General features: G+C 44.1%; 1 protein-coding gene across 3 annotated transcripts in view; it reads left to right on the top strand.

Annotated features, from left to right (window-relative positions):
- ascc3 (activating signal cointegrator 1 complex subunit 3) overlaps window positions 1-24727 on the top strand; it is a 277397-nt gene that overhangs the window by 189346 nt on the left and 63324 nt on the right. For all 3 annotated transcript variants that reach the window (XM_061715394.1, XM_061715404.1, XM_061715413.1), the window contains exons 19-28: window positions 3361-3447; window positions 4291-4467; window positions 9969-10194; window positions 13314-13468; window positions 18473-18571; window positions 18977-19145; window positions 21942-22162; window positions 22623-22708; window positions 22795-22961; window positions 23724-23869. In XM_061715394.1, coding sequence (XP_061571378.1) covers window positions 3361-3447; window positions 4291-4467; window positions 9969-10194; window positions 13314-13468; window positions 18473-18571; window positions 18977-19145; window positions 21942-22162; window positions 22623-22708; window positions 22795-22961; window positions 23724-23869 — 1533 coding nt within the window. The remainder of the gene's footprint in view (window positions 1-3360; window positions 3448-4290; window positions 4468-9968; window positions 10195-13313; window positions 13469-18472; window positions 18572-18976; window positions 19146-21941; window positions 22163-22622; window positions 22709-22794; window positions 22962-23723; window positions 23870-24727) is intronic.

The following is a 24727-nucleotide window of genomic DNA, read 5'->3' as shown; positions in this document are numbered from 1 at the left end:
TTATTTATTTAATTTTAGTTGTTACATTTCTGGAAAAGAAAAAAGTCAAATCAAACATCAGAGAAACTATTCAGTTTGTGGCTAAATATTTTTATTGTATGAAACTGAAGATCATAATGTAAACCTGACATTTACTTTTAGTTCAGTTAGTGGAAAATGTTTGGCCTGGCTTAAACAGTTATAAAGCATTACAAACTGTAACAATAGGGCAAACGTACAGCATTGTTTTGTATTTTGTGTCTTTCAAATGAAAGACAATTTTTTCCAGTCATATGTTCCTCATTCAAGGTTGTTAAAAAAATACTGCTATAATATAATATCGTATCGTTATCGTGACCTCAATATGGTGTATCGTACCGTATCGTGAGATTAGTGTATCGTTACACCCCTGGTGTTGTCTATCTATGCGTGTCCATCAACTACACTGGTTACATCTCTCAGCTGCAGCTGAGCTCCGACCAGCCGCGCAGGAAACCCAGCCGACCGAGCCCTAACACTAATGGAGCTAACAAGAGCCCTAACACTAATGGAGCTAACAAGAGCGCTAACACTAATGGAGCTAACAAGAGCCCTAACACTAATGGAGCTAACAAGAGCGCTAACACTAATGGAGCTAACAAGAGTGCTAACACTAACGGAGCTAACAAGAGCCCTAACACTAATGGAGCTAACAAGAGCGCTAACACTAATGGAGCTAACAAGAGCCCTAACACTAATGGAGCTAACAAGAGCCCTAACACTAATGGAGCTAACAAGAGCGCTAACACTAATGGAGCTAACAAGAGCGCTAACACTAATGGAGCTAACAAGAGCCCTAACACTAATGGAGCTAACAAGAGCGCTAACACTAATGGAGCTAACAAGAGTGCTAACACTAACGGAGCTAACAAGAGCCCTAACATTAATGGAGCTAACAAGAGCCCTAACACTAATGGAGCTAACAAGAGCGCTAACACTAATGGAGCTAACAAGAGCCCTAACACTAATGGAGCTAACAAGAGCGCTAACACTAATGGAGCTAACAAGAGCGCTAACACTAACGGAGCTAACAAGAGCCCTAACACTAACGGAGCTAACAAGAGCCCTAACATTAATGGAGCTAACAAGAGCCCTAACACTAATGGAGCTAACAAGAGCCCTAACACTAATGGAGCTAACAAGAGGGCTAACACTAACAGAGCTAACAAGAGCCCTAACACTAACGGAGCTAACAAGAGCCCCAACACTAATGGAGCTAACAAGAGCGCTAACACTAATGGAGCTAACAAGAGGGCTAACACTAACAGAGCTAACAAGAGCGCTAACACTAACGGAGCTAACAAGAGCGCTAACACTAACGGAGCTAACAAGAGCGCTAACACTAACGGAGCTAACAAGAGCGCTAACACTAACGGAGCTAACAAGAGCGCTAACACTAACGGAGCTAACAAGAGCGCTATCACTAACGGAACTAACAAGAGCGCTAACACTAACGGAGCTAACAAGAGCGCTAACACTAACGGAGCTAACAAGAGCGCTAACACTAATGGAGCTAACAAAAGCGCTAACACTAACAGAGCTAACAAGAGCGCTAACACTAATGTAGCTAATAAGAACGGTTGGTCATTTTATAAGCCAGCAGTTTTAATGTTGGCTTACGGTGTTGCCGTGTAGTTTGAAGTTCAGTGTCTTCGCCGCTGACTGGCAGAATTTAACATCATCCTCTTTCTTTGGAAGCAGAATGAAAATGCAATCCTTACGTTACGTTCAGCCGCCACTAATATTTTAAAAAGAAGCGAACCCTCCCTTCAAAATCAATCTGTCCAATAACGTCCACCATAATCTGTCTGTCCCAGCTAGAGCACCGAGCTGTTTCTTCTTCTACTCACTTGTATTGATGCAACAGGCGCCACCACCAGTTTGGGGGAGGAACTGCAGCAGGGATCATCACATTCTCAGCTCGCCCGTTGATTGACAGAACAGGGAAACTTCAGGGGCCGATCAGATTACAGGCGGGGCCTCGGCCCCCAATCTGAAGGCGTCAGAAAGTCTGAAAGCAGTCCACGATTTCATTTCATTTGTAGTCTAGAACTTCACAACTGATCTAATACAGAAAAAAGAAAGAAAAAAATACATTCAACAACAGTCATAACCAGCTATGTTTCCATTTCCAGCAGGTCAGTGATCAGTCTCAGCAGCTGCTGGTTCAGTCATCTCTGTTTCAATGTTCTATCATTGTTACTGATACTGATTCAAAACATGTTGCTTAACCCTTTACTGTCTTCTCATTCTCCTGTTCCTTCTTTCCTCCTGCTCTCTCCTTCCTTCTCCCTTCCTCTTTTCTCCCTTCCTTCCTCCCTTCCTTCCTTCTTTCCTTCCTTCTTTTCTCCCTTCCTTTCTTCCTTCTTTTTTCCCATCCTTCCTTCTTTCCTCCTGCTCTCTCCTTCCTTCTCCCTTTCTCTTTTCTCCCTTCCTTCTCTCTCCCTTCCTTCCTTCCTTCCTTCCTTCCTTCCTTCCTTCTGTATGGATTTACATTGTGCATCGTGTTCTGCATTCTGATTGGCTGAACAGTCTCCCCACTTCTTCACTTCCTGTATCAATAACGTTGGTTGCTTAGCAACAAGCTGAGAACGGCCAATGAGCTTCAGCAGCAGCTCAAGAACGGGAGCCTTTGATGAATCGTTCATTACAGTCTCAGATATAATCCATGGTGGCATGTCGGTTTATAAGAATCTTTCTGCCCAGAAGAAAAAAGAGCGAAGACAACGACCCATAACTATTTTTTTCTCTTGAAAAAACCCACCTGCACCGCGGCTTTAGGAGAAAAAGACGCTACAGGGTCGGGATGCAGCAGCTCAGAAGAGCAGTGGAATACGTGCGAGGCGGTGCTGATCTCCACAATTTGAACCTTCTATAATAATTGTAAAAAGAATTTCACTTACCACAGATTCTTTTTGGAACGTAACCCCTGCAAAAAACGAGGGATTACTGTAATGACCATATCTCCACGTTGTGAAACTCTGCTTCTCTTGGTTCGCCATGGCCTTCATGTTTTTGAAGGAACGGCCACTACGTTTCCTCTGGGCTCCGCGTGTGGGGAGAAAAGGCTTCACTGTTTCCAGAAATAACGGAGTAACACACCGTTTGGTAACGGTAACTGTGTTACTGAATTTAAAAAGTAATGCGTTAGAGTATTAGTTACCGCAAAACTAACGGCGTTACTGTAACACCTTACTAAATAACGCGTTAGTCCCAACACTGGTCCTCAGGTTTGTTTTATGTCTGATAATCTTGTAACTTCAGAGACCCTGGAAGTGTTTTTGGAAATGACCTGAGGCAGAAATTAATTCACGTGCATTTCTCTTTCTTTCCTATTTGAAGACGTTCAATGAGCTGTTCAACTCTCAGAGGACGGAGGCCGACATCCTCAGCATCGTGTCCAAGGCCGAGGAGTTTGACCAGCTCAAGGTGAGTCAGCCACGGCCACGGGAGTGTGCAGAGGAACGCCCAAGAAACACTTGCATGTGTCCGTAGACCAGGGGTCGGCAACACTAAATGTTTTAGAGCCATATTGGACCAAAAACACAAAAAACAAATATGTCTGGAGCCACAAAAAATATCGTATAAGCCTTAGAATGAAGACAACACATGCTGCATGTTTCTATATTAGTTATAACTGGGGGAAGATTTTTTTTTTCATCATGCACTTCGAGAAAAAAGTCGAAATGTCGAGGAAAAGTCAAAATGTTGGGAAAAAAGTCGAAATGTCGAGAAAAAGTTAAAATGCTGAGAAAAAAGTCAAAATGTTGAGAAAAAAGTCAAAATGTTGAGAAAAAAGTCGAAATGTCGAGAAAAAGTCGAAATGTTGAGAAAAAAGTCGAAATGTCGAGAAAAAGTCGAAATGCTGAGAAAAAGTCGAAATGTTGAGAAAAAAGTCGAAATGTTGAGAAAAAAGTCAAAATCTTGAGAAAAAAGTCGAAATGTTGAGAAAAAAGTCGAAATGTCGAGAAAAAAGTTGAAATGTCAAGATTGATGTTGAAGTACAATCTTGAGAAAAAAGTCAAAATTTCATGAAGTCGAAATGTCGAAATAAAAAAGGAAAAGAAAAAGGAAGAAAAAAGAGAAAAAAAATTAGAAAAAAGAAAAAAAGGAAAAAAGAGAAGAGAAAAAAAGAAGAAAAAGAGGAAAAAAAAAGGTCAAACATTTTTGCAAAAGCTCCAGGAGCCACTAGGGCGGCGCTAAAGATCCACATCTCTTTAGCGCCGCGGGTTGAGACCCCTGCCATAGCCCAATGCTCGGTGTTTTTGGCAGGTTCGGGAGGAGGAGATGGAGGAGATGGAGCAGATGCTGTGTAACTACTGCGAGCTGCCGGTCACCGGCGGCGTGGAGAACGGTTACGGCAAGGTCAACATCCTGCTGCAGACCTACATCGGGCGAGGAGAGGTGGACAGCTTCTCCCTCATCTCAGACGTGTCGTACGTGGCCCAGGTGAGGAACGATGACCGTCACACTCTTACATGCATCAACGGAAACCAGTATGCATCACCAGGAGAAGGATCTGCTCCTACTCTTAACACTTTAGCGTTAGCAGCATAGTCCAGAAACATTTTTTTTTTTTTTTTTTTTTTTTTTATTTATTTGTTTATTTTTTTTTTTGTTTATTTGTTGTCTTGTTTTGTTTGTGTCTGTGTGTACACAGCAAGACCTGCTTGCATTTTATTGTGCAATTAATGTGATTCTTGCTGATTGTTTTTTTTTTTTGGACATTTATATTGAAATTCAATCAAAATATTGTTTAAAAAAAAAAAAAAAACCCCAGCTAGAACCAGAACCAGACGGACAGTCCTCCATTAAACACCAGGACAGGTCAAGGTAGGCAGCGCTCTGCAGCAGAAGCTTGTCAGCTGTTGATGGAGCTAATATCACACACATTCTTGTGGCATTGGAGAACAAAGTGGGTTCAGATTGGTTGGGGTTTAAAATAAGTTTGTCTACTAAGGTTTTCTTGGACAACAATCAAAGCAAGCTGCAGCTGAGGAAGAGCGAGGGTGGCTGTGGACGCCCCGCCCCATCTCAGCAGGATTAAATCAGGACATGCATTAGGACAGTGGCCACAGCAACAAGAACTCAGAGGCTGATTGGTCCTTAAATCCAGTAACACGTCCCAGAGGAAGCAGTTGAGGTGTTGGACTTACCAGTTCTGTGATGACAGACCAGCAGACTGGAGTTACGTCACCACAGTCCAGGGAGAAGCACCATGAGAGGTTTTACTGCAGAACACTCCACAGCAGGCCATCCACAGTCAGATGGCAACACCACTGGATAGTTGTTTTTATTGCATTGGCCGACCTCAGAAGTGTTTTATCTAAATCCCAACAGCATGTCCGAGTCCCGTCCAGAGACAGAGCTCAGATATTCCTGGAGGGGAGGAGACGTCTGTGGAGCTGCTTTTCTGGAGAGCAAGTTTATCTGCATAGTGTCGTGTAAGGCCACAATGTCACCTTCGCTAATGAGAGTCAGACTCCAGTTCTGCTGGAACTCCAGGTGAGCAGCCAGTCAGTGGCCACCGGCGCACAAGAGGCCGCGCCGGTGGCCGCACTGGAGGCCGCTCCGCCGTGTCGGTGGAACAAAGGCCGGACAGAGCCGTCTCCCTTTCCTGAGGCGTGTGATCTTCACCCTCCAGGACACGTCCAGCACAATCCCATCACATTCACACCTGACCAGATCAATCCCAGCTGGTGCGGCTGAGCGGTCCATCACTCAGCACCATCTGGCCGCGGCTCTAGATGTTACTTGGACATTCCATCAGTGTCCAGCTGTAGCCAGGCTCACATGATGATGTATCTGGCAGCTGCTGCTAGTTACCATGTGGTGCTGCAGTGTGATCCAGCTGCAGATCCAGCTGCAGATCCAGCTGCAGATCCAGCTGCAGATCCAGCTGCAGATCCAGCTGCAGATCCAGCTGCAGGGCTCAGCCTGACCAAGCGCAGCTGGAATTAGGGCTGGGCGATATATCGAGGATAGCCGATGTATCTCGGCTTCTACTCTGCGCGATGTACAAAATGACTCTATCGTGCATATTCGAATATAAATTTTCACGCATTTTGCTTTTAGCCGCGGGCATTAAATTACAGGCTTTTCTCGCTCTCTCGTCTCGTCTCTCCTTCTCTGAGACATAAAACAAGCGCACCCTGTCACACATGTCAGTCACTTGCTGTCGTGTTTGTATTATCATTGGCCCCCGACCAGCTGCTGGTGTCAGCGCTGCTGTCCGGGACGCCGCTCTATTTAATACATCCATGCCGCCGGTCACTTCCCCGCTTTAACTTTAACTTAACTTTTCCAAACTCGGACTGTTTGCGCCGTGAGCTCATCTGTGCGGTTGCTACGCGCGGCGGACTCTTTTCAAAGCTAACCGGCTTAGTAAAGACGGGAGGGGATGTTTTCTCCTCGCACGACGCGCACGGCTCTCTCCGAGCCGAGGAGCCGCTTAGCGCTACACACGCAGCCGAGCCTTTAGGCTGATTTATGGTACCGCGTTACACCAACGCAGAGCCTACAGCGTAAGCTCACATCGCCGCGCACCTTACGCCGTAGGTTCTGCGTCGATTTTACGCGGAACCATAATTCAGACTTTTCTCTTCCAGAACTGAGAAACGTCACCTAGTGTTGCTTAAATGTGGCCACATGAAATCAATCACTATCATCAAAACAAAGTCAAACAAGACTATATGACATCATATTTCTAACAATAAATGAAAGTGATGCAAAGTAAAGGAGGAGAGGATGAAACATTGCAGTCCCTGCACCTACAATTTAATATAAAGCTGCTCAAAGGGGCCCCTGCTGCTCAGAGCAGCTCATCCTGGTAAAACCAGGTGAAACCAGGTAAAACCAGGTAAAACCAGGTAAAACCAGGTAAAACCAGGACCAGAACATCTTCTTAGCAGATGTTCTTCAGACGGGGAGTCAGAGATGCAACGTGCACTTTCTATTTTGAAATTACACTTTTTATGTTTGTGCCACTCACTGGTTAGTAACTGTTTAATAAATACAGTTTTGGTAAATTTGACTTATTCCCCCTTTTTGCATGAAAGTTTAAAATGAGCATATATTAATGCAGCATGAACAAGAATGTTTTAATGTAGACGTATAGAATCATCATACTGGTGTGATTGTAGCATCAAAGTGTTAATTCAAGGCTAAGGCAAAATATCGAGATATATATCGTGTATCGTGACATGGCCTAAAAATATCGAGATATTAATAAAAGGCCATATCGCCCAGCCCTAGCTGGAATACGTGTCATTCTCTGCTGTTGATTTATCTGCTGTTGTTTCCTCTCTCAGAATGATGTAGCTGCTGTTGTTTCCTCTCTCAGAATGATGTACCTGCTGTTGTTTCCTCTCAGAATGATGTAGCTGCTGTTGTTTCCTCTCTCAGAATGATGTACCTGCTGTTGTTTCCTCTCTCAGAATGATGTACCTGCTGTTGTTTCCTCTCTCAGAATGATGTACCTGCTGTTGTTTCCTCTCTCAGAATGATGTACCTGCTGTTGTTTCCTCTCAGAATGATGTAGCTGCTGTTGTTTCCTCTCTCAGAATGATGTACCTGCTGTTGTTTCCTCTCTCAGAATGATCTACCTGCTGTTGTTTCCTCTCTCAGAATGATCTACCTGCTGTTGTTTCCTCTCTCAGAATGATGTAGCTGCTGTTGTTTCCTCTCTCAGAATGATGTAGCTGCTGTTGTTTCCTCTCTCAGAATGATGTAGCTGCTGTTGTTTCCTCTCTCAGAATGATCTACCTGCTGTTGTTTCCTCTCTCAGAATGATGTACCTGCTGTTGTTTCCTCTCTCAGAATGATGTAGCTGCTGTTGTTTCCTCTCTCAGAATGATGTACCTGCTGTTGTTTCCTCTCTCAGAATGATCTACCTGCTGTTGTTTCCTCTCTCAGAATGATCTACCTGCTGTTGTTTCCTCTCTCAGAATGATGTACCTGCTGTTGTTTCCTCTCAGAATGATGTAGCTGCTGTTGTTTCCTCTCTCAGAATGATGTAGCTGCTGTTGTTTCCTCTCTCAGAATGATGTACCTGCTGTTGTTTCCTCTCAGAATGATGTAGCTGCTGTTGTTTCCTCTCAGAATGATGTACCTGCTGTTGTTTCCTCTCTCAGAATGATGTAGCTGCTGTTGTTTCCTCTCAGAATGATGTAGCTGCTGTTGTTTCCTCTCAGAATGATGTACCTGCTGTTGTTTCCTCTCTCAAAATGATGTAGCTGCTGTTGTTTCCTCTCTCAAAATGATGTACCTGCTGTTGTTTCCTCTCTCAGAATGATGTACCTGCTGTTGTTTCCTCTCTCAAAATGATGTAGCTGCTGTTGTTTCCTCTCTCAGAATGATCTACCTGCTGTTGTTTCCTCTCTCAGAATGATGTACCTGCTGTTGTTTCCTCTCTCAGAATGATGTACCTGCTGTTGTTTCCTCTCTCAGAATGATGTAGCTGCTGTTGTTTCCTCTCAGAATGATGTACCTGCTGTTGTTTCCTCTCTCAGAATGATCTACCTGCTGTTGTTTCCTCTCTCAGAATGATGTACCTGCTGTTGTTTCCTCTCTCAGAATGATGCACCTGCTGTTGTTTCCTCTCTCAGAATGATGTACCTGCTGTTGTTTCCTCTCTCAGAATGATGTAGCTGCTGTTGTTTCCTCTCTCAGAATGATGTAGCTGCTGTTGTTTCCTCTCAGAATGATGTAGCTGCTGTTGTTTCCTCTCTCAGAATGATGTAGCTGCTGTTGTTTCCTCTCAGAATGATGTAGCTGCTGTTGTTTCCTCTCAGAATGATGTACCTGCTGTTGTTTCCTCTCAGAATGATGTAGCTGCTGTTGTTTCCTCTCAGAATGATGTACCTGCTGTTGTTTCCTCTCTCAAAATGATGTAGCTGCTGTTGTTTCCTCTCTCAAAATGATGTACCTGCTGTTGTTTCCTCTCTCAGAATGATGTACCTGCTGTTGTTTCCTCTCTCAAAATGATGTAGCTGCTGTTGTTTCCTCTCTCAGAATGATCTACCTGCTGTTGTTTCCTCTCTCAGAATGATCTACCTGCTGTTGTTTCCTCTCTCAGAATGATGTACCTGCTGTTGTTTCCTCTCTCAGAATGATGTAGCTGCTGTTGTTTCCTCTCAGAATGATGTACCTGCTGTTGTTTCCTCTCTCAGAATGATGTACCTGCTGTTGTTTCCTCTCTCAGAATGATGTACCTGCTGTTGTTTCCTCTCTCAGAATGATGTACCTGCTGTTGTTTCCTCTCTCAGAATGATGCACCTGCTGTTGTTTCCTCTCTCAGAATGATGTACCTGCTGTTGTTTCCTCTCTCAAAATGATGTAGCTGCTGTTGTTTCCTCTCAGAATGATCTACCTGCTGTTGTTTCCTCTCTCAGAATGATGTACCTGCTGTTGTTTCCTCTCTCAGAATGATGCACCTGCTGTTGTTTCCTCTCTCAGAATGATGTACCTGCTGTTGTTTCCTCTCTCAGAATGATGTAGCTGCTGTTGTTTCCTCTCTCAGAATGATGTAGCTGCTGTTGTTTCCTCTCAGAATGATGTAGCTGCTGTTGTTTCCTCTCTCAGAATGATGTAGCTGCTGTTGTTTCCTCTCAGAATGATGTAGCTGCTGTTGTTTCCTCTCAGAATGATGTACCTGCTGTTGTTTCCTCTCAGAATGATGTAGCTGCTGTTGTTTCCTCTCAGAATGATCTACCTGCTGTTGTTTCCTCTCTCAGAATGATGTAGCTGCTGTTGTTTCCTCTCTCAGAATGATGTAGCTGCTGTTGTTTCCTCTCTCAGAATGATGTAGCTGCTGTTGTTTCCTCTCAGAATGATGTAGCTGCTGTTGTTTCCTCTCAGAATGATGTAGCTGCTGTTGTTTCCTCTCAGAATGATGTAGCTGCTGTTGTTTCCTCTCAGAATGATCTACCTGCTGTTGTTTCCTCTCCCAGAACGCCGCCAGGATCGTCAGGGCTCTGTTTGAGGTGGCTCTGAGGAAGAGGTGGCCCGCTATGACCTACCGCCTGCTCACCCTCTGCAAGGTGATCGACAAGCGTCTGTGGGGCTTTGCTCACCCTCTCCGCCAGTTCCCCCACCTGAGCCACATCGTTCTGAACCGCCTGGAGGAGAAGAGACTCACGCTGGACAAGCTGAAGGAAATGAGGAAAGATGAGATCGGTAAAGGCACAACCTTTTCTCTATATGATGGGTTTGTAGGAGTCACCAGAGGAGCTGCAGCTTCTCCAGCCATGATGGAGAGGCTGGCCTGCAACCAACCACTGCCTGTACTCGGTTTATCAGTCACTGAAACAATCAATCCACTAATGAGATTGTGAATTGTGCAATAACTTAAACCTTTTTCATGAGACTATTAAAAAAGAAGCAGTCAGGTTTAGTCCCATCCTGCGTCAGCTACAGGCTTGGCCAGAGGTTTATCTGTACAGCACAATTCAACACAAGGTCATTCAAAGTGCTTTACATCAACATTAAAAGCAGCAAGACACAATTAAAACATAAATGACAAATAAAATGAAGTAAAATGATAAGAAAAGAGGTAAAATAATAAAAAGCACAATGTTAAAAAGTCAGGGCAGTAGATCCAGCAGGTTCATCTCATTCTTACAATGGCAAGATTACGTTTCTATACGGTTAAAATGTACAAAGACCAGGTCAAATACAGGATTACAAAAGAGGATTCTGTCAGCCAGAACTACGCTGGCCGAGACCCGCCATTTCTGAAAATAAAAGTAACGCTGCAAACAGAAACAAACGCTGCTGCAAATAAAAGAAACGCTTAGCAAATAAAATAAATGCTGCAAATAAAAGAAACCCTGCTGCAAATAAAATTAAAATGAGGCAAGTAAAAAAAGCCACAACGGAAGTGAGTTACCGGGGACTATTTTTGCCGATGCACCGGTGTTGCACATTAAAAATGACACGTAGCAACGTTGAACACTAACCTTTTCACTTATTTTCTCGTTCGTTGTTCTTATTCCTCGCTCTTCTTACTTCTTCCTTTTCACTTACGTCCTCTTCATCTTCTTCTTCTCCTCTCACGTAAAAAACACCGGTGCATCGGCAAAAATAGTCCCCGGTAATTCACTTCCGTTGTGGCTTTTTTATTTGCAGCGTTACTTTTATTTTCAGCAATGGCGGGTCTCGGCCACCGTACAGAACTCCTCATGGAGAATATTCAAATACTACAGGAAGTGAAGTTAGCTGATGTGAGGAAGAGAATGGAGCCGATGGGGTTAGATGGCGGCGGGTGAGTGGCTTGGGTGAGCTCTGACGGTAGAGAAAGAAGACCTGAAAGCAGGTACAGTAGATGGAGCTTTGTGCGCATGTACGAGTCTGTCAACACAGGGAAGTACCACACTGTGAGACACAGTGAGACACAGTGAGACACAGTGAGACACAGTGAGACACAGCCATCTGAAAATGTCTCTGTAAATATGACTAACTTGACACAGAGACTAAAATACCTGTTGAAACTTTTTAAAGCCACTATTTTTTATTTATTTATTTTTATTTCACCTTTATTTAACCAGATAAAAGACAATTGAGATCAAGACCTCTTTCACCAGGGTGACCTGACCAAGGAAGCAGCAGCACACGTCCACAAATAACACACTAATAACAGCAATCACTAAATAAACATTAAAATGAGAGTGCAAACTGCTGAAAGGAATCTCGTTGTCGGCCTTTTAGAAAAGAGCGAAAGGCTTCAAGTGAAATAAGTTCAGACATTTTCAGTTCAGATTGGAGGAGATTCCACGCAGAAGGTGCAGAGAAACTAAAAGCTTTTTTCCCCAAATCAGTCCGAACACGAGGAACAGCAGGTGCAAAATGTCATTTGATCTTAAAGCATAATGGCTTTTAGTTCTCTGAAGAAATAAACATAATAACCAGGAACCAAGACAAGAAGAGCCTTTATAAATCAGAGTCATGCAGTGTGTAAATCGTCTAACATTCAGAGAAGGCGAGCCAGCTTTAGCGTACAATCCCCAGTGGTGAGTGAGATGCTCCAACCAGTTATGAACCGTAGATCAGTGGTGACCGGAGTCAGAGACTGTAGACAACATACACACAACACCGCCGTTATCAAGAACAGGCAGAAAAGTAGCTGAGATCAGAAACTTTCACCCTCTGAGGGAAAAACATGCCCCCAAGTTTCACCCTTAATTTAGAGACCAGATTTTTAATGTTTAATTCTTAACTATATCAACTGACGTCATTAAAAGAATCCTGAACACCATTATTCCATGAGGAAGTGATGAAAGTTCCAGCGAGACACAGATGTGCGGTCAGCAGCTCATAATCCATTATTACCTTCACTGGCAAGCAACTTTATCACTGATTTCTGTCAACTCTGTGTGTTATTGCAGCCGTCGTAGAGGTTCAGCTAGCGCCCAAGGGATTGGCTCAGGAAGGGTCATCACCCCGAGTCTACTGACCAATCACATCAGTGATTTTGATCTAAGCCAGGGGTCGGCAACCCGCGGCTCTTTAGCGCCGCCCTAGTGGCTCCTGGAGCTTTTTCAGAAATGTTTGACCTTTTTTTTCCCTTTTTTCTTTTTTCCTTTTCTTTCTCTTTTTTCTCTTTTTTTCTTTTTTTCCTTTTTTTCTTCCTTTTTCCTCTCCTTTTTAATCTCGACATTTCTATGTAAAAAAGAGGATCTGCACACTTGGATCAATGCCATTAACCAAGCTTTCGGTCAGAAGACCTTCATCAGGGTAATAATCTCTAATAATCTTTTTTCTCAACATTTCGACTTTTTTCGCGACATTTCGACTTTTTTCTCGACATTTCGACTTTTTTCTCAACATTTCGACTTTTTTCTCGAAATTTCAACTTTTTTCTCGAAATTTTGACTTTTTTCTCGACATTTTGACTTTTTTCTCAACATTTTGACTTTTTTCTCGAAATTTCAACTTTTTTCTCGAAATTTCAACTTTTTTCTCGAAATTTTGACTTTTTTCTCAACATTTTGACTTTTTTCTCGACATTTCAACTTTTTTCTTCAAGTGCATGATGCAAAAAAAGCTCTTCCCCCAGTTCTAACTAGTATAGATCCATGCAGCATGTGTTGTCTTCATTCTAAGGCTGATACAAGAATTTTCATTTTTTGCGGCTCCAGACATATTTGTTTTTTGTGTTTTTGGTCCAATATGGCTCTAAAACATTTTAGGTTGCTGACCCCTGGTCTAAGCAGCAGCTCAGCGAGGCAGAGTCCTCAGTTGTTGCAGAATGAGCCTGGCTTTGTTTGAAACTGCTGTTATCTGTGTGTCGTCGGCAGGTCACATGCTGCACCACGTCAACGTGGGTTTATCCATCAAGCAGTGTGTCCACCAGATTCCCTCCGTCACCATGGAGGCCAGCATCCAGCCAATCACACGCACCGTTCTCCGCGTGCGTCTCGTCATCACGCCGGACTTCCGCTGGAACGACCAGGTAAAATGGAATGTGAATACATATTTAAGATGTTTGGCTCATTTTCTTCACGTTTCTCAGCAACGTCTGTCCAGCTGCCACTTTTCGTGACTCTATAAACATTTGCTTCAAAAATGTATTTTGGGTTGATAGCAACATATCGGGGAGAAACTTGAATTAACTTGGCTGTTTGCTCAGCGCTCCACGTTCAGCGCCGTCTCATTGGCTCATTGGCCACGGTTACGTGATGTTTTTTAATTCGGAATTAATTATTCCGAATTAAATAATTCAGAATTAAACTATGTTCCTTCCAGTTTACATGGAAATAGTAATTCTGAATTGAGGTTTACATGAAAACACGTTTGATGGTCTTTCTCCAATTCCTCTCCAGGTCTGGGGGTTGGGAAGGTTCTGATTGGATAGGGGGGGGACCGGAAGTTAAACTACCGGAAGAAAAACTAACTTAACCGCTACAACTTTGAAAAGATCACCATTCTGATGTTTCCTGTTTCCATCTGTTCTTTTAATGATTTCTATTTATTAAATAAATGGTCTCTGCTCTTGACCAGCGTTTACTGCTGCTGCATCTTGAAACTTTGTTTGGAAAACCAGCCCAGTGGAATATAAGATCATGGAGACAGACGGGAGAGGGAACGAGCAGAAAGAAAGACCGGAATTAATTTAAAGAGGAATGAGTGTATACACGATCTGGAATTATTTTATTCAGATTTAAAATCAGAATAAACCAGCCACTTACTTCAGAATGGCCATTTTCATTCAGAATTAGGTGTTTACATGGTCATTTTTACTCATTTTAAATCAGATTTAATTTTAATTCTGAATTAAAGAGGAATTAAACCTCCCATGTAAACGCACTTGGCGTCACCCAGGGGTGCTGCTCAGCCTCCACCTGACTGTTGACACCAGCGGGAACATCCACGAGGAAGGATTAAGTCTTTACCCTGATGGATATTTCACAGTCGGTAGATTTCTGCAGCTTGGTGAATCTCTCCTCCATGTTTTTTTTTTATGACGTTAACTTTAACTTTTGATATTTTTTCCATGTTATGCTGTAAATAATATCAGGATTCAGGAGATTTGCTTGCAATTCTTGTTTTTTTAGTAACATTTTACGTTTGCAGAACGGGTTATATTTGAAAGATGCCTGGTATCTGGTGTCAGGCTTGAGTAGCGACGAGCTTGGTGAGAGATTACATCGTTATCCCGTACACCATCGTTCATTGCTAGCAGGTTTCCACGGAGCGCTGGATTTCATTCCCAGTTTCCTGCCAAACGCTAGAACAACGTGCCGTTGAGAACGAGGAGAATCTATTCCCTGCTCTCTAAACGATGCTGCCGGGCGGGAACGTCAGGATGAGCAGGCTGATCCGTCCCAGCGTCCTGACTGCAGCGTGCAGGCCAGGGGTCTTCAACTAGATCAGGCCGGGGGCCACATCTGCAAAAAGACTGCATGGAGAGAAAATGTGGGGGTTTTCAAAATGTATTTTACACTCAAAGACGAAGATTTATGTATATATAATACATTTGTGCTCAGGAATGAGCAGGAGAATATATCTGTCTATGGATTATGTATTAATTGTCTCCAGATTTAGTAATTGTGAATGTTAAATATAATATTCAGATAAAGAAATATTTTAAATGCAAGTTCATTTTGAAACCATGCATTGTGCAAACTTAATGAAGTTGATATTGACCTACTTAATAAAACACGCCATAATGACAAAGCACCACTTTCCACCAAGATTTCCTTATTTGAATATTATAGTAAGCATTGAGCACAAGCATTTCAGTCCATAGTAGCCAGTTTGATGTTATAAATAAGCAACTATAATATTAACCATAAGCTCCTTTATTTATGACACATCTGTGCATTATATCAGCAAAACAAAACAATCACATGAAATTATAGGAGGCTTAGAAGTTCATCTGAATGCAAAGTCCTCATTTAGAGATTCAAATGAAAAAAGTTTCAGGCCAATCCTAGAAGCTAATGATGTAAACAAGTCCTCTATAAATGGAGGTTAATAACAAATAATGTGACAAACAGTAACACTATGCAACACTGGCAAAAAATCTGAAGTAAAAAACATCTCCAACAGAGATTAACATGTACAAACTCTGTCCAATGAATCATAAACCAACTGAAAAAACTACCAAGCATCTGAAACTTTTATTAATTAACAAAATGCGTTATGTAAACCATCTTAGTTTCGCTTACTTCCTCACTTCCGGCCGGCCGGAAATGACGCCGGCCGCCGACGATCGGGCGGCCGATCGATCGGGACAACACTAACTACTCCCTCCCCCTTTTTAAAATATGACCAGGGGCCACATAAAAGCTCCTGACGGGCCGCAAGTGGCCCGCGGGCCGCCAGTTGAATATCCCTGGTGTAGGGGGAGCGTGGGCCTGGCTCTCCATCTCTCCTTGAGGGCCGGTGGGCCCCCGGGCCTCCCCAGCAGGGTCCACCTCGGTGGGTAAAGGGTCTGGGGGGGAGAATGAGAAGCTTGTAATCCCAGTGGAACAGGAAGCCCCTTGTCCCGGGAGTGGAGATGAAGAAGATGTTCATGTGGATCAGGAATGCTCCAATCATGGAGAGTTGTAACGGAACACTGGCGGGCTTAGTTCTGATCCGGCTGCAGAGCCGGGACACATGTCCCAACACATGAGCCCCCCCCCCCCCCCCGATGGCACCGGGAAACAGACCCGGGACGGGAGATTCTGCTACTACGGAACAGATGACACTCATTGTTTGGATGTCAATAAAAACACCATCCACATCGAGGACCGGCTCATACGCTCAGCCTTCACACTCAGACTACGTTTCCATTCAGTCAAAATTGGGGTTAGGGTCAATATTCCGGTTACTGAAACGTTGGGAATAATGTGTTTCCATGCGTGAGCTAACAGGGTTATCCCTGTTTACATGGTAATTAATCATTCAGGATATCTGGATCAAACCAGCGACGCACGGAGAACATCATGACACAATTCCCGTCATTTCTGCTTCTTCTTCCTGTATCCAAATTCAAAATAACAACAATAACAGCAGCACGGTGGAAAATCAACAGCCCAGTAGAAGTGGTTTTGTTTCTCGTCCTGTAGTTCTCCTTTTTAAGCGTCTTCTAGCAGAGCTTGATCTGGTCTGTTCCTACAAATGCTGCTTCACGCAACTTTTCTCTCACCTTCTTGTAAATCTTCTATCCCGGTACTTTCTAGCGTCTACAAATGCAGAAATGTTCATATCCTTCATTACATTTATGAAGTGATTAGTCTCCTCCTGGTCTTGGTTTCTCCGTGTTTATAAGAACTTCCTGGACTCAAAAGACCAGGATTCCTTGTGAACAGAGCATGTGCAGAAAACACATTCCTGTTCCGTTTGATGGGGATATTCCGTTAGACCAGGGGTCGGCAACCAAAAATGTTAGATAGATGTTAGAGCCGTATTGGACCTAAAACACAAAAAACAAATATGTCTGGAGCCGCAAAAAAGGAAAAGTCTTGTATCAGCCTTAGAATGAAGACAACACATGCTGCATGTTTCTATATTAGTTATAACTGGAGGAAGATTTTTTTTTTCATTATGCACCTCGAGAAAAAAGTCGAAATGTTGAGATTAAAAATGAAAGGAAAAAGGAAGAAAAAAAGAGAAAAAAAATTAAATAAAGGAAAAAAAGAAGAAAAAAGGAAAAAAGAAAAAAAAGGAAAAAATAAAAAAAAATTAAAAAAGGAAAAAAAAGGTCAAACATTTTTGAAAAAGCTCCAGGAGCCACTAGGGCGGCACTAAAGAGACGCGGGTTGCCGACCCCTGTGTTTGGCGTTTACATGACCAAATATTCGGGTTAGAAAAGGAGTAACCCGAATATGAGCAAATTGGGGTTATTCAAAGGGGTTATTGGTGTTTACATGGCCGTGCGCAACCGGGTTATTGCCAATATTCCAGTTAGAAAAGGGGTATTGACTGAATTGAAACGTAGTCAGTGTTCACATCAGGGAGTCCACAGGAACACGTGTCCTGGGACCAGCTCCTCCAAGTCCTCGTCACAGCCCTGTACTGGGACATGAGCTTTGGTAGCACCTCCATCAGAACTGTGAATGTGCTGAGGTGAGAGCTGAGACGCAGCAGCAGCGCTGCAGACTGCCGGCAGCGCTGGACTGCACCAGCGTGGGCTTGGCCATGGCAGCCTGACCAAAGCCGTGTGCTTGATCAAAACAGTGCACATGTTCCTCAGTCGGACCGCTAACAGCAAAGGTCCTTGAGAGCTTGGCTGAGCAGAGATGAAAAAGTGTATGAAGAAGTGGTTCCCCTCGTGGCTCCACCGGGCCACCATCAGGCCCTTCTGAAGTGTCCTTAAAACGGGACAACAGGTCTGTCAGTGAGCCCAGCAGCTGGCGTGGGTCAGTGGACCGGCCTGGGTTTGGACGGACTGATACGACTCTGCCACAGATGAGACACCAGTCGCAGGCAGGACGTCCTTTCTGTGTGTCGTCCCTCAAGCATCTGTTGGAGAATATTATCAAATCCAGTTCAGAAGTCTGCTGTGGTGTAGTGAGTTTTATTCAGTAGCCGGCGGTGAGCAGATCTACACAGATCAGGTCTGGGTTGGTGTGCTGACCCAGAGTGCTTGGAATCATGACTTTTTATACAGTAAGTTCAAAGCACAAAAGGCAGGAATACACAAGCCAAGTGGGATACAAAAAGCAATTTACAGTCAGATGTGATCTGTGGCCAAATGCCGTTATCGGGCATTTGGCATGACTGTCACTAAGTTGTAAATTACCCCATAGGGTGTTCTCGTGATTCAAGTCTGTGGCCAAATGAGTTGGTATTAACATCAGTGAGTCAGGAACTTCGTCATATGGCATTCCCGTGGTTCAAGTCTTTGTTGAAGCTAGTTCAAAGCTTGTGAGCCCTGCAGGGGGAGCAAGCTGGAGTTTCACGTCAGCCACGGTGTCAAAATGCCTCATCACATCTTACTGTGAGCTTCTCTGTCCCGGTGCTGCAGGTGCACGGCTCGGTGGGGGAGCCCTGGTGGCTGTGGGTGGAGGACCCCATCAACGACCACATCTACCACTCCGAGTACTTCCTGCTGCAGAAGAAGCAGGTGGGGGCCGGGGACGGGACCCTGAGGAGCGCCACCACCACTTTATTTACTTTATTGGTCCTTTCCATTTACACAACACAAATAACCCAAAGTACAGGTGTAAATCGTCAGTGTTATACAAAAAAATATATGTGTTGGTGTGTGTGTGTGTATATATATATATATATATATATATATATATATATATATATATATATATATATATATATATAAATATACACACACGCACATACATACACATATACATACACATGTCCATGTGTATTATACCTTTGTTTTCTATGTATTAATCCTTTAGTATTTCTAGGTGTTTTGAATGGTAATAACTCCACATGTTCATGTGTGTATCTAAGCTGTCCCACACGTCTCTGCCTGACCCGTGTGTCCGTCCCTCCCCCCCATCAGGTGGTGACTGCAGAGCCCCAGCACGTGGTGTTCACCATCCCCATCTTTGAGCCGCTGCCCTCCCAGTACTACATCAAGGTGGTGTCTGACCGCTGGCTGGGGGCCGAGGCCGTCTGCATCATCAACTTCCAGAACCTGATCCTGCCGGAGAGACACCCCCCCCACACCGGTAGGAGCTCCTGACGGTCCTGTCCCGTTAGGGGGTGTGTAGGTGCTGGTGGACGGGTACGTCCTCCTGACGGTCCTGTCCCGTTAGGGGGTGTGTAGGTGCTGGTGGACGGGTACGTCCTCCTGACGGTCCTGTCCCGTTAGGGGGTGTGTAGGTGCTGGTGGACGGGTACGTCCAAGTCATCACTCCAGACTGGTCCTGGGAACAAACACGCAGGAACGGAGCTCTGGACCATCACCTCACAACTCCCAGCACTCCCAACACTCTAGAGCAGGGGTCGGCAACCCGCAGATCTAGAGCCGCATGCAGCTCTTTAGCGCCGCCCTAGTGGCTCCTGGAGCTTTTAAAAAAACGTTTGACCTTTTTTTTTTCTTTTTTCTTTTTCTTTTTTTTCTCTTTTTTCTTTTTTTCTCTTTTTCTTCCTTTTTCATTTCCTTTTTAATCTCGACATTTTGACTTTTTTCTCAAAATTGTACTTCAACATTAAATTCGACTTTTTTTATCAAAATGTTGACTTTTTTCTCGACATTTCGACTTTTTTCTTGAGATTGTACTTCAACATTAATCTCGACATTTCGACTTTTTTCTCAAAATTTTGACTTTTTTCTCGACATTTCGCCTTTCTCTATTTGCCTTCATTCAAAGACTTATACAAGACTTTTCATTTTTTGCGGCTCCAGACATATTTGTTTTTTGTGTTTTTGGTCCAATATGGCTCTAAAACATTTTGGGTTGCCGACCCCTGCTCTAGAATGAATTGACTGTTTTATTTCAGGCTGAAGCAATGTGCAATATTTCCCCCTCTAGAGACTCTCAGAGACGACTCGGCTTACAAAGAGTAAGTGTAGTTTAGCAGCTTCAGCTTTCCTGTGGTAATAATTATGTACAACATGTGCAACAACACAGACAACAGCAGACATGTCACTCTCTAAAAGTTGACACAAGTTGTAAACTATAAACCTTAGTTTTCCTGTGGAAAGAGGAATTAAATCTTAAAATAAAAATGAATTATTAAGCTTTGTGAAAGCTTTAGCGGTAGCATCCGCCGCGTGTGAGGAAACTCTTGTGAGTGAAGCAAAACTCTTCACACTAGAGCTCCACATGTCACTGGTGAAGCAACTGACACGACTGTCGTCCTGCGTGAGGGTTTGGATGTAAATATTCTGGTAAAACTCCGACAGGATTTCATCAGCAAAATATTTACGACGCGGCAGCGCGCACAGCGGATCCAAGCAGCTAACGGCGTGTTTAAACCCGATGTCTGCTACAACAGAAAGCAGCTGATGAGTGAGCTTATGAATCCATTACCTTACGATGTATTTCTTTATTTTTTCTTGCTGTGGTTTATAAGTCTTTGTTCCGTTCAGCTGAGTTAGCGGCGTGGCTGAACCTCCTTTTCTTTCTCTGCCTGAGCGGCAGCCAACTTTGACACCTCAATATACTCCGGATAAGGAACTTTCAAATGTCTATCAGCTTTGTTGTGTTGAAATTCTTTTGTAACATTCCTCCTCATGGTATGTCCTTTGTTTTTGTTGTCCTATTCAGACATTGTAAAACTCAATTAACAGTGATGCCATTTTCAGTGTTGACGAATCCTCAGGACACCTCGGTCTGAGATGCGGTAACGCCCGCGCGGGCGGGCGTTTGTTGTTGTAAACGTCATCAGATCGGCCGCTCTGAACTATTATTTTCTGATCTCCGATCAAAACCGATAGGGCCATTATCGGCCCGATACCGATCGGTGGCCAATCAATCGGTGCATTTCTAACCAAAACACAGTGAGATGAGCAGCTCCTCCTGCTGCAGGAGGCGGGACACAGGAAACATTTGCTCTGCACGTTTTAAACACTTGATTTCTAGAATCTAGAGCAGGGGTCAGCAACCCAAAATGTTTTAGATCCATATTGGACCAAAAACACGAAAAACAATTGTCTGGAGCCGCAAAAAATGAAAATTCTTGTCTAAGCCTTAGAATGAAGACAACACATGCTGCATGTTTCTATATTAGTTATAACTGGGGGAAGATTTTGTTTTCATTATGCACTTCGAGAAAAAAGTCAAAATGTTGAGAAAAAAGTCAAAACGTCAAGGAAATAGTCAAAATTTCGTGAAAAAAATCGAAATGTCGAGAAAAAAGTCAAAATGACGAGAAAAAAGTTGAAATGTCGAGGAAATAGTCAATTTCGTGAAAAAAGTCGAAATGTTGAAAAAAAGTCGAAATGTCGAGAAAAAAGCCAACATTTTGAGAAAAAAGTTGAAATGTTGGGGTTAATGTTGAAGTACAATCTCGAAAAAAAGTCGAAATGTCGAGGAAATAGTCAAAATGTCGTGGAAAAAGTCAAAATGTCGAGATTAAAAAGGAAAGGAAAAAGGAAGAGGAAAAAGGAAGAAAAAAAAGATAAAAAAAAAGGTCAAACCATCTAGACATTTAGTTTATATATTTGACAACTGAATCGTTGGAGCACATTTGAAGCATCCAACAATTCTGTCTGCAAATAACAAAGATCCCAGGGGTGACTGGGGTCACTGCAGTACGTGGTGGTTTGAAAAGCAATCATTTGCATATTGTATGTATCCTACCTATAACTGGATTCACTTTTACTGGAAAGTGTTTGTTCATGATTTATATCATTGTCCTGCCTTTTAATTAACTTGAATAAAAGCACTTAACTACACATGCAGCTACTTCTTCATCCAGTGCTTCCCACTAAGTTGTGGCCAGAAGCTTCTCTTTTGTTGCTATGTTACCACAGACGTTAATCCAGTCCTGTTCTGCGGTTCCTCTCTCCCTCTCAGAGCTACTGGACCTGCAGCCGTTACCGGTGACGGCTCTGGGGAGCCCGGAGTACGAGAGCCTGTACAAGTTCAGCCACTTCAACCCCATCCAGACCCAGATCTTCCACACGCTGTACCACAGCGACACCAACGTGCTGCTGGGGGCCCCCACGGGCTCCGGGAAGACCATCGCTGCAGAGATGGCCATGTTCCGGGTCTTCAACAAGTACCCGGGGGCCAAGGTGAGCCTGACTGGTGAACATTGTTGTTTTTTCCAGTGATGAGTCTTGTTTTAAGTGGAATGAGATTTTTTTTACTAAAATGAGACATTTTAACTAGAAATAAGACAAATATTCTTGTTAAGATTTAGAGTTTTTGCAGTGATCCATGTTACTTATCCTGTGAAGGACAGAGTCATATTGATAAGTTCAGAAAAGTGTTTTTTATTGTTGTGTTTTGATGTATTTGATGTAAGCCCAGTGGATATTTAAAGCTTACAGAAGGCTGCATTTAACTGCTGCTATGTCATTCCTGCAGTATTTCTGCAGGTGTTTTGGTCACTGCTATTATTTGTAATAGATTATATTATTTGTAATCAGCACAAATTATCTGTCCCCATATGATCAAATCCACCATCCCCCTGATTTTCTTTCACAACTGAACTACTGCTTGCTGAACATGACGGTGTGTGGTGTTTTCCAGGTGGTGTACATCGCCCCTCTAAAGGCCCTGGTGAGAGAGAGGATTGAGGACTGGAAGGTCCGGATCGAGGAGAAACTGGGGAAGAGGTAAAGATGAGCGGGTTCCAGGACGTCCCGGGGCTGCGTCCTCCCCGTCTGCCCTAACTCTCACCTCTCCACCTGTCTGTGTGCAGAGTGGTGGAGCTGACCGGGGACGTGACTCCTGACATGAGAGCCATCGCCAACGCCGACCTCATCGTCACCACGCCGGAGAAGTGGGACGGCGTGAGCAGGAGCTGGCAGAACCGGAGCTACGTCCAGAAGGTTGCCATCCTCATCATCGATGAGATCCACCTGCTGGGTGAGTCTCCCTGAGAACCCTTCACTCCTGCTGTCTGACGCTTCTTACATGTGGCTACTTGCATGTAAAATTGTATCCTCTCCATCACATTTTTGTGGAGATGGAGTTTATTTTACAAGATGCAGTTGTAACCAGATGACCAAAACATAAAGATGCATGCATATTGTCTTTGAAATAATTGATTGAGTAAAGCTTAGGAAGGTTTTCCTGGTTTTGGTCACGTGGTAGTCTCTTCCTATGTTTCTGTTACGTTGGCTGTGAGATTTGAGTGGACGTCAGGTGGACGGGATGTTTGCTACATTAGCGTTGCATCCTTCACATCTTCAAGCTGTTTATTATTACCATGGAAGGTAGTGATGGGCAGTATGGACTAAAAAATGTATCACAATCATTTCTGGCATTTATCCTTCCACCTTTGTAACTATACCAAGACCAGGAGGAGACTAATCACTTCATAAATGTAATGAAGGATATGAACATTTCTGCATTTGTAGACGGTAGAAAGTACCGGGATAGAAGATTTACAAGAAGGTGAGAGAAAAGTTGCACGAAGCAGCATTAGTTTTGAATTTGGATACAGGAAGAAGAAGCAGAAATGACAGGAATTGCGTCATGATGTTCTCCGTGCGTCGCTGGTTTGATCCAGATATCCTGAATGATTAATTACCATGTAAACAGAATATTCCCAATGTTTCAGTAACCGGAATATTAGCAATAACCAGAATCTTGACTGCATGTAAACGTAGTCTGTGTTGTCTCCAGGGGAGGACCGAGGTCCGGTGTTGGAGGTGATCGTGTCCAGGACTAACTTCATCTCCTCTCACACGTCCAAGACCGTCCGTGTGGTGGGACTGTCCACGGCTCTGGCCAACGCTCGGGACCTGGCCGACTGGCTGGGCATCGGACAGGTCAGCCCCCCCATCACCACCATCCTGGAGCTCACCTCCTCCCCCTGCTCTCACTCTCATCACCTCCTCCCCCTGCTCTCACTCTCATCACCTCCTCCCCCTGCTCTCACTCTCATCACCTCCTCCCCCTGCTCTCACTCTCATCACCTCCTCCCCCGGCTCTCACTCTCATCACCTCCTCCCCCTGCTCTCACTCTCATCACCTCCTCCCCCTGCTCTCACTCTCATCACCATCACCTCCTGCTCTCACTCTCATCACCATCACCTCCTCCTCCTGCTCTCACTCTCATCACCTCCTCCCCCTGCTCTCACTCTCATCACCATCACCTCCAGCTCTCACTCTCATCACCATCACCTCCTGCTCTCACTCTCATCACCATCACCTCCTGCTCTCACTCTCATCACCATCACCTCCAGCTCTCACTCTCATCACCATCACCTCCTGCTCTCACTCTCATCACCATCACCTCCAGCTCTCACTCTCATCACCATCACCTCCAGCTCTCACTCTCATCACCATCTCCTCCTGCTCTCACTCTCATCACCATCACCTCCAGCTCTCACTCTCATCACCATCACCTCCAGCTCTCACTCTCATCACCATCACCTCCAGCTCTCACTCTCATCACCATCACCTCCTGCTCTCACTCTCATCACCATCACCCCCTGCTCTCACTCTCATCACCATCACCTCCTGCTCTCACTCTCATCACCATCACCCCGCCCCCCCCCCCCCCCCCCCCCCTGCTCTCACTCTCAGTTCACTCATTTATTTAGCACCATTCTTTTTAAAACAGTGCATAGAGGGAAGGAAGCCCGAGGGGCTTGTACAGAGTTCCTCTCCCATCAACAACTGTG

Source organism: Cololabis saira, chromosome 3 (genome assembly GCF_033807715.1).
Source record: "Cololabis saira isolate AMF1-May2022 chromosome 3, fColSai1.1, whole genome shotgun sequence".
Taxonomy (NCBI): Eukaryota; Metazoa; Chordata; class Actinopteri; order Beloniformes; family Belonidae; genus Cololabis; species Cololabis saira.
This window is presented reverse-complemented; position numbering and strand designations above follow the sequence as displayed.